General features: G+C 44.3%; 1 protein-coding gene across 1 annotated transcript; it reads left to right on the forward strand.

The window, feature by feature from the left end:
* Positions 1 to 8,360: 8,360 nt before the first annotated feature.
* Positions 8,361 to 9,293, forward strand: CYSLTR2 (cysteinyl leukotriene receptor 2). The gene has a single exon (XM_010082704.1). It carries the CDS (start codon positions 8,361 to 8,363, stop codon positions 9,291 to 9,293), a length of 933 nt encoding a protein of 310 aa, XP_010081006.1.
* The last annotated feature ends 1,185 nt before the right edge of the window (positions 9,294 to 10,478 follow it).

A 10,478-nucleotide genomic window follows, 5' to 3' on the forward strand; every position in this document is an offset into this window, starting at 1 on the left:
AAAATTAGTCCCTCAGGTCTGTAAACTCAGCCTCAAACTACGAGCTGAGTTCTTAGCAGCCTACTTATAATTTTGTTCTTCCCCTGATTTCCCATTAAAAGCCTGGGAAATAACCCCGGCACATGTCCTCTCCATAGTTCCAAGAACTATATGTTTAATGATTCGTGTGAAGCTTACACAGGGATCTCCTCTAATATTTTGAGCAAACCTGACTATTGAAAGCACGTATACAGAAGTGTGGACCCAAATACAGAAACTGGGAAAGCTTCCCAACGTGCCACATAGCTGCAGAGCCTCTTTCATTGGGTGAAAATTGCGAAAGGTTGCCATGTGATTGCTAGAACCACTCCTTGAGCTGCGAACATTTCTCTTAAGAAGATGTAAGATTCTTTAATCAGGATTTACTTCCCTTTCCTACTGCTCATTGCTTTTCTGTGGCTTCTGCATAAATAGCACTTGAGGTTTGCATCAAGTTTTTCTGTTTTTCCTTTCCACTAACAAAACTGAAAGTTGTGAGCAACGGCAAACAGAAGAAGGAAACACTGAACACGCCAGAAGGCACACAAGCTGAGGTAGGGCAAGATTTGTCTGCTTTTTCTGATGTAGATAAAAATGGTTGCAATGATTAAAATACCATCTACTTATATTTCTTATTACTCACAGTAAGCTTTTTATTTGCCAGAAATTATTGTTGACTAAACTTATCTATGACAAAGCTGGTCTTGAGAACTTTTTTGGCAGAAAAAGGGTGGATTTATGAATCTAGGAATGTTTGCCAGATGGAAGATAACAATAAAGTTGTGGATCTGATTAAGTGAGTCTTGTTTTTCAACTAGATGAAAAATATATATTTGGTTTAAGGAAAACTTTTAAAAGAAAAAGTGTTAAATGTCAGACTTCATTTTGTTTTTCATTATTGTGCATGTAGAAAGGCCAATAAAATGCCATGTATTGATGAATCTGTTGTTAATTCTAAATACTGCTTCTGAAACACAAAGTGAATGCTAGAAAGAAAACCAATGGGAACTCTAAAAAAGTGAGAACTTCTGTTTTTCTCAGACATGTAGTGGCAAGTGCAAGGGTTCTCCTATACAGCAGCGATATCATAACTGCCTTCCTGTTTGGGTAATGAACATGAGACTGTGGTGCCTGGGGTCCTCTTCAGACAAAGGGTTATTGCGATGGACACAGAGAGCATCTCTTTTTCCTGGCATACAAGAAGATCTATATATTTATCACTTAACATAGTAAAGAATTGTATTTTTGAATGAACAGCCTGATTTCCCTCTTTAACTTTGCACATGCAGCACACCTTATTAAAAATTGGTTCATTGGTAGTTCCTCATGTTACAGTGAATGCAGCGTTTCAGAGCAGCAGATCCGACATCAGCAGTTTGAAATGGAGAGTTCCATGTTTACACCTTTAGAGACAGTGGAGATTTCATATTTATACCTTTAGCAGCAGCACCTCTACACCACACCTCTTGAAAAAGAGCATGTTCTTCTGTTCAGGCATGGCACAGAAATTGGTCCCATTGTCCACTGAGATGCTGATTGACTGCCCTCCACTAGAACTGGGGGTAGCCCGGGGTTGCTGACTATTGCCACTTTCCCAGTAATAGCTTTTTGATATACAGGGTGGAATCTCTATTAATATCACTACAGGCATTGGTCTCACTTAACCAGCAACACAGTGAAGTCGACTGTTGATTGTTACACTGCCAGGAACTAGGAGAAAATTGTGACTGTAAGAAATGTGCTGGCAGCTCAGACCGATGTCCATCTAGCCCAGTATTCATTCTCTGATGTTGGCAATAGGAGAGGCTGGTTAGAGAAAACATGAGAGCCTGATCACCTACCTGATCACCTTCCAGAGTGCTTTCCTCTTGTATTTCCCCAGCTTCCTGACTGCTGTCCTTGGGCACTGGGGAGTACATCCCTGCCCAGTCTTTTGTTTCCCATTTGTTGTCCTTGCATTTGTCCGATCCTGTTTTGACCCCGCTGAGCTGCCTGCCTGCTGTGGCAGCAAGCTCCCAGCACTGCCTGCTCCTTGCTGCACTGAGGAGCACCCTTTTTTATCTGATTGAAAGCAAACACTCAAGAACTCTGCTGAGCACCCCAAGTCCCAGTGCTGTGGGACCCTATGAATAACAGTGCACACTCATACTATTTACTACCTTCATGATGCTGTAAAGCTTGACCACATCCTTCTTCATCCTCCTCCTTTCAGTACCAAAGAGTCTCAGGCTTTTTAGTCCTTGTTTTGTCTTCCTGATAATTTCACTTGCTCCTCTCTGCACCTTCTCTAACTCCGTAATATCTTTTTTGGATGTAGAGACCAGAACTGCTCACGATGGGGATGCATGGAGATTTTACACAAGGTGACACCCTACTTTGTTGTCCATAGCCTTCTTGATGATGCCCCTCATTTTGCTGATATTTTTGGTTGTGTCTGCTGCTGCAGCCAATGCAGAAATTACTGCAGTAAATGGTCAGTGATGCCAATGCCAGATGCCCTTTCCTGAATGTAACAGCCAGTTTCAAGTTCATATCATGTAGGCACAGTTTAGGTTATTTTTCCCAGCATGCATCATCTTACATTAAAATACACTAACGCTCATCTGCCACCCTTTCAGCACGGCATCTGCCAACCTGTGTAACTGTCTTCTCCAGATTATTGATAAAGACATTAAACAAATGTGGTCCGCGTACCAAACCCTAGAGGACCCCATTGCTGATTCATTGAGCCCCACACTTTGCTTCTTACCCTTCAGCCAGCTTTCAGTCCACAAAATAACGTGCCTTCCAGCTCTCTAGCAACTTAGTTCCTTAGTTGACGCTTGGTGGAGAGTTTTGTCAAAGGCTTTGACAAATGCAACTGTATAAATGCATACATATCCATATATACATATAAAATGATCACTGATCTGCCTTCATCCCTCATCCTCACAGTCCTTCATCAGGTGAGAGAGGCAGAATCTCCCTTTTCAGAAGATGTGCTGACTCTTTCTCAGCAGACCGGTGTTTCAGTGAGGTCAATGCTTTCATTCTTCATTACTGACCCCCCACAATGTACTGGAGGTACACATCAGTCTCAGCAGTCGGTAGCTCCCAGCACTGAGATAACCAACTCTTGGCCCTCAGGATGCCCTCTTGTAGATGAGAGCTGCTCTGGTGACACACCAGTTCCCTGGCACAGGGCCTGATTGTAATGGTGGATTACATGCCTTGGCCAGCAGTGTCACAGCTGAGATTCTTTGGGATACTCGTATGAATACCATCTGATCCTGATTACTAATTGGCCTCTCACTTATCTGGTCAGTTTAGACTTCCTGCCCACATCCATTGAGTGGAGCTGACTCCTCTGACCTGTTTGCTGCATCAGGCATGAAAATATCCAAACATCTTCAGTGAATTCACTGAGTTTCTCTGCTGTGGTCTTGTTGTCCCTAAGAGATCCCTTGCTAGTTCCTTAGCAGTCTTTCATCTTTCAGTGGTTTTACAAAAATTACTGTCAGCCTGAGCATCCTTTAGCAGGTTGTCTTAACTTTTTTTTTTTTTTTTAATGCTCTTAGTTTCCTCTCCATATTTGATCTGCTGTGATACAGGCTTTCCTGTTCTCCCCATTTGGACAAGCCTTCTGCTTTCTAAATGGTGATCTTTTCCCTATAATAGTCTTGGTTACTATTCTACTGATAAACATCAGGCTCGATATCTAACCATTCTATGATTCTATGAAAATGTCTATTTCTTTTGGAATGTAGGCTTTTAACACAGGTTTTGTTGAATTTTATGTTTGTTTTTCTAAACAGCCCCCCGAAATTATGTAGGTTTCTTCCTTCTGGGACTGCTTCTCTGTCCCACAACACCACTGAGTCTAACTCTACTGTGATTGCCAGTACAGGGCTCCCTCCACCAAAACCTGCTTGAACTAGGACCTGTGCAGCACTAAAGATCAAATGTAGAACAGCATCTTGTGTTGTGGATTTGTTTGCAGGACTAATTATTCTAGGAAGCAGGCATTTGTTGCATATGGACATTATTCTAATTCTGCTGCAGCATCGCATCCTTATAAAGGCAACCAAAATCTCCTGCTATTGCTGCCTGCTTTCAGCTTCCTCCTCTCACTTCACATTTTCTGAAGACTGTTGTCATCACGATGACGAGTTTGGTAGTGCATTCCTAGTACTATATTTTTATTATTAGAGTACGGGATGTCTGCCTACAAGAACTCTGTAGTGCTTCTTTAGGCATAATATTTTTATGCTGTTGCAAGTTATACAGTCCTTCATGCACAGTGCCACTCCTCCACCTGTGCATCCCTACGCTATCACTACCATAAAGTTGGTAGTGCTGCAACACAGGCTCCCATTGATTTTCCTCTCTCCTGCAGGTCTCTGAGCTTCCACTTACACCAGGGTTGCTGTCTCACGCCAAGCCTGCCAACTCCCCTGTCACATTTTTGGCTTTGAGCATCAGTGCAGAATTACATGTAAGATTTGCTTTTAAACAGTCACTCAAGATAGCATATGCCAGCCAACTGGATTTGTGGGCAGTTGGATTTGCCTTCCCTAGTTATTGCAGTTGGGTTTTATTTCCCTCCTGGCCTCATCAGAGGTGCACGGGATGTGAGTTCACTGCCCTCGCAGGTCTCATCAGTCCAGCACATTTCATGTTCCATGCCCATCAGCTCCCCTGTTGCTTCTAATTAAATACTTCCCTGCAAACCTTTCAGTCTGTAGTACCAGCAGCAGCCTGGATCCACTCTGGGCGTGGTGCAGTCTCTCACTCCTGTATCACTTGCCTTTATCCCAAAAGATCCCTCAGTTCCTTGTGTACCTAAAATTCTCCTCTCTGTTGCCTCATCCATGCACTGAAACATGGGGTCTGACCTGTGCTTCTCTCTTGCCTCGTAGCTGAGCCCCAAAGATCCCACTTTCATCCCTGGCGCCCACAATGACCAGAGCCACAACCAGCTCCTCTCCTGCACCCCTGAGAAATCTGCACAGAATTCTCACAAGGTCTGCTCCTGCCCTGCAAACCCACCCAAACTCTACTTCTAATCTACTTACACAAGAGTTATTTCAGAAAAGCCTCCCTTTTTCTTGCTCAGCTGATGTGCTTTCTCTCTCCTGCCAAGGTGATTGTCAGAGCCTTGGGACATGCATCAGCTGCTTCTATTTGTTAGCTTCCACCAGGGAAATTCATATACGGAAAAAATCTCCCGCTAGAGAGTTTCCGTCAGAGAAGTCCTGAAGTACCACTTAAGAGAGATTCCTATTTCAGATTGTCCCTTTCTCTCCTTTTTTTTTTCTTTTTTTTTTTTTTCTCAGAGGACTGTTAGGCCTCACCACCAATCTCCCTTCTTTTGGGGGACCCTACAGGTCCAGTTTCTCAACCAAAACCCACCCTATTGGTTCCTGACCCAGAAGACTGTTGGGACACTCTTGCTGAAAACAAAGTTTATTGCCTGTCCTTAGATATGTCATTGTTTCTGTTTATCTAGGAGACATCTCTTAGCCTTAGCTGGCTAATAAACAGCTCTTGGCTTCAAGGATGGGTAAAATCATCCCTTTCTCCTCTGTGGTTGCTTGAGGCAGTCCTCTGTGAAACACATCTTTCACTGCACCTTCCTTTCTGCATTCATCTGTGTGTTAAAACAAAGTAATAGGAGCATCTACATATGATAATTACATGAGTCATTCCCTCGACTGAGGGCAGGCACTAAGGTGGTGGTTAATAGCTTTCAGTTGCCTGGTCTCCAGCCTCTCTCTCTTAGACATCCCGTAACAGCTTGAAAGTTTTGTTTGGATTATTTGGAGAGGAGCTTGAGCACTGGCTTTCTTGCCAGGTCCAAGGATGCTGAGTTTTCTCAATTACACATGCGCATCCAGTTTCCCAAAGCTCTTTAGCTGAAAGGAGAAATGAGCACAAAATAGCTTTAATGGTGGTTGTTAGCTAGACAACCTCATATGAAGAGCCTGAGCAAAGTGCCTCAGCCTCTGTGCTTGTAGTGCTCTCCCCAGGTGCAGGGACCCAAGGGCTTTTCATCAACTGAATTTTCATTGCCCTAACCCTACCCTTCAGGAGACAGCGTTGGGCCACAGGCCAGCACTCATAATGCTCAGTGGGGCTTTGAATTTTGTCCATGCTCCAAGTCCTTCATCCTCATTTGACTCCCCTAATTCACGGGTTTCACACTCAACAGGAATGCTTCAACAGGTGGCAGATCTCTTCACTGATATTTTCTTGTGTTTTGGGGTTTCTAAAGGCAACGATGCTTGGGCCATAAGAAAATGCAGTCCAAAAGGCTCTTCCCTTTGCAGTATGTTGGGTTTGTGATGTTTCCCTGCAAAATGGGGAGATCAGATTTAATCAGGAGAAAAGCTGGTCCTTGATCCCACACAGAAGATGTGTATGTCAGACAATCACTTTGCACAGAAAACCAAAAACATTCAAAACTCCTCTGACTGCAGAAGTTTTGTTCTCAGGAAGTGTACCTTGTTTCTCCCCTCCATGAGAGGATCTCAAATGAGGAGGAGATTTCCTTTAGAAGCACGTGTTTACTGAGTCTGGGGCATTGCTGAGCCCCAATATCCACTTTGCCCACTTCCAGTCTTCAGCACTCCTGAGCTCAATAGATATTATTATCTTTACTTTCTGGAGGGATAATTTCAGGCACTGCAGGGATGGGTATGACATTAGTGTGAGCAAATGTCCCTTGTCCCCAAGCCACCACGCTCCCATCTTGGAAGAGGGCGGGGTGTAAGTCTTGGTCCTTGGGAGCCCAGCCTGGAGGTCGTGCTTCCCACGCCCCCTGTCATGGTGGAGCCAGATAAAAGGCAGCTACTGGGGCACATCTGGTTGCTATATTAAGGGATCCAGATGGACTCTGAGACACCACCCTAAAGACACCATGGGGTTCTCTGGACACAGCTTAGGCTCTCACGCCACGTCTTGAGTTCAAAAATTAGATCCCATTTACAGCAAACTGGAAATACTGCATCAGGTAACTGGGAGTCCAGAGCACCCAAACCTAGAGCCCACTTTTCTCCCTAGGGAGACTCCACCCGTGCAAATAATTTCAAACTGAAGCTAGTGAGGTCCAGAATAAGAGATACAATGCAGTCATGTACTCTCAACCCGTTATCACTCCCACTGGGCCAAATTAAAAGATTATTTTTCATGCATTTAGAAATGCCATGTAATGCTGGCTTTTAGGCTAAAATTTTCCATGCTCCATCTCTAGAATATGTTGGCCAATGCAGAGAGGAAATTGGTCCCACTATTAAGCAACAATACTGAAACCTTCCTTTCAAAATACTACTAGCTGCAGGTCAACTGAGAGAAGAAATCAGGAGTACAGCAAGGAAATAAACCCAATAGAGAAAAAAAAATTATTATTTAGAGTGTTTTAGTGATGAGTGGTTTTGATTTGATTGAATTATAGCCTCATAGGAGGAAAAATGTCACTCTCTGTGAACACAGCCCATTTTCTCACAGGCCATTTTCATTAGGGCTGCAAATGTGGGCTGTCCTGGAAGCTGCAGTGCGTGTAAATGACTGTCTAATGCAAAGCAGCTGAGCATAAAAAAGTTGAGAAAGTGGTAAATGAAGTAAAGGCCCCACAAAAAGAGCTGTATAAAGCCATCAGAAACTTACAGGAAAGAAGAAGTACAGCGTAAGGAGGAGAGAGTTAAAAAGGAGCCATGCATAACTAGCACAGTATTTATGCAATGTTTAAGGTCAAAATATCCTTAATTTATACATTCTGATGTATATCAATATACCTCTGGTATTGCTCAGGAAAGCTCAGTGACATGCTGCCAACAACATAGCAGAAAAATTTCAGTAGTTCCAAAAGGCAAATTCAGTTCTTTTGGCTTTTCATGTCAATTTGAAATGTAGACTTACCAGTGGATTGCGATTTCTTTTCTGATCAGGTTTTACTGTTTCCATGGCAGGTGACTGGGGACTCAAAACCTCCCTGCTACAAAATGGCTGCCAGCAAGCTGGCTTGTTTTGCAGAAAGGAGATCAGAGAATTGCCATTAAAACACACACATAGCACTCACCCTTAAAAGGCAGCACTTTCATAGGTTGAGATACCAACCAGCTGCGGTAATACTGAAACAGCTTAGAGATGATTTGGGGCTTTACACTTTGAGATGCATATTTAATGGGACATCACAAGTGATTACTCGTTAACAAACCTTTGCTTTCCACTGCCATCCGTATCTTGCAATTTCTGCCCTCAGCGAAATAGTCCTGAATAGCTGAACTCTCTGCCCAGCCTGTAACCCAGCACTCACACCACTTCTTTTTACTTTGACAGAAAGACGGGGAGCCTGGCTCTGGACTATGAATATTTCCAAGATGGCTCTAGACAGCAACTTCACCAACAGCTCTTTTGACTGTACAATTGATGGCTTCAAGCAAGTCATTTATCCCATCATGTATCTCTCTATCTTCTTCCTGGGTGCTATTGGAAATGGCCTCTCAATTTTTGTTTTCCTCCAGCCTTCACAGAGGAAGACTTCAGTAAACATTTACATGCAGAACTTGGCTGTTTCAGACCTCATGTTTGTAAGCACTCTGCCTTTTCGGGCCACATATTTCCTGTTGGGATCACATTGGATATTTGGTGATGTTGCCTGCAGGATCATGACTTACAGCTTGTACGTGAACATGTACTGCAGCATTTATTTTCTCACTGTGCTCAGCGTGGTTCGTTTCACGGCCATTGTCTACCCATTTAAACCGTGGAAAGTAACCAACATGAAATATGCCAGGATAACATGCGCAGCCATATGGGTCTTCGTACTGGCAGCCTCCAGCCCTCTGTTGAGCAAGGAAATTGCTGGGTACAGCAACCCAGCCAAGTGCTTGGACCTCCACCCCTCCAGCATGCACAGACTCCGCATGATGAACAGCTTTGTCCTCGTCGTGGGCTTCATTCTGCCATTTTGCACAATTATTGTCTGCTATGTCTTTTCAATCAAAGCTTTGCTCAAGTCCAGGTCTCCGCAGTGCAAGAAGGCAGTCTGTCACAAGAAGGCACTGTCAACCATCATCATCACTCTCATCCTCTTCCTCCTCTGTTTCCTGCCATATCACACACTGCGAACTGTCCACCTGATGCACAGCAGCTGCAGCCCAGCCAACCTGCCCATGCACAAAGCACTGGTGGTCACTCTCTGTCTTGCTGCCATGAACAGCTGCCTCGATCCCATCCTCTATTACTTCGCTGCTGAAAATTTCAAAGCAAGAATTAGAAGTTTGTACCGCAGGTAGCTGATGCAGAATTGCAAAATGCTATTTATACAGTCCCACTGGTCCATGCTATTCAATGGCAGAGGCTGTGTGGTGCTAGCCAGCCTGCAGTCATGCTGCTCAGTGCCAGGCACCTCTAGAGTAAAAGTGTTTTGGAGAGAGCTCGTTGGGGATGGCCAAAACTGAGGCAGGATGATCAGAAGTCAGGTGCCTGGGTTTGATCCCTGGTCCTCTTCTGTTTAACAGTGTTGATACACTTCTAGTGTTCATCCTCCCCAGGACAATGGATTGAAAGGATTGATGTTGCTACTGGAGTCCATTTATTTCATTTCACAATATTCAACCAGTGACTTGAAGGGAAACTGCTCACCTGGCCACCTCAGTGTCTGTGTCTGAACCTCTCTGTGCTCCATTCCCCTGTGTGCACAGAGGTGCATGGTGCAGAGGCTGTGATACCCAACAGCTTTATAGCACCCTGTCAGTTCCCTTTGCAAACACCAGCCAAAGGTTTGCACACAACAGAAATGTAAAACACCACTGATACTTTCTGCTGAGGCTTACAAAGCAGGCAGAGACCAACAGGACCCAGCATCAGCTCAGGCTGTTTAGAAAGCATTAACATTTCTAAATTTTCTACTCTGAGGAGGCCACCAAGGTATTTTGCTTAATATTTCACTGTTTGTCAAGTGAGATAATGATTTCAAGCAAATGGCACCAGCATGGAGTGCTATGGGTAAGATGATGGCTGGCAGTGAGGGTGGGATGCGGGGCCGCACCCCGCAGCTCTTTGCCCATGCGCTGATTGTTTTGAGGACATTGTGACACTTGTTTTTATGCTCAGTGTTGCAAGTGCTTTTCTGAAAGCCAAGGTGAGGCAGCTCAGTCCCCATGCAGGGATCCAGAGACAAATTTTTAAAAATATTTTGGTGCAAACAGATAGCCAAGGAGTGGTTTCCTCTGCATAGGTCAACCAGTCTGACAGTGACCTCCTGCCAAAGGCATCCCTAGTCCCTCACCTCCTGCCTGCTCTCAGGGGGAAACTGGTCCCTTTTTTCATAGGTTTAACTTCTGGTTGCTTTGGACTCCCTGACATCAAACACAGCAATGCAATGGGGAAGCACTAAGTCAGAAACAGGAGGAAAGCCAGGTGGCAGAGGAGGAGAAGGGCTGTTTTAGAAAGCAATGGGGAGCAACACCTATGTGTAC

Source organism: Pterocles gutturalis, unplaced genomic scaffold, assembly GCF_000699245.1.
Source record: "Pterocles gutturalis isolate BGI_N339 unplaced genomic scaffold, ASM69924v1 scaffold53884, whole genome shotgun sequence".
NCBI lineage: Eukaryota > Metazoa > Chordata > Aves > Pterocliformes > Pteroclidae > Pterocles > Pterocles gutturalis.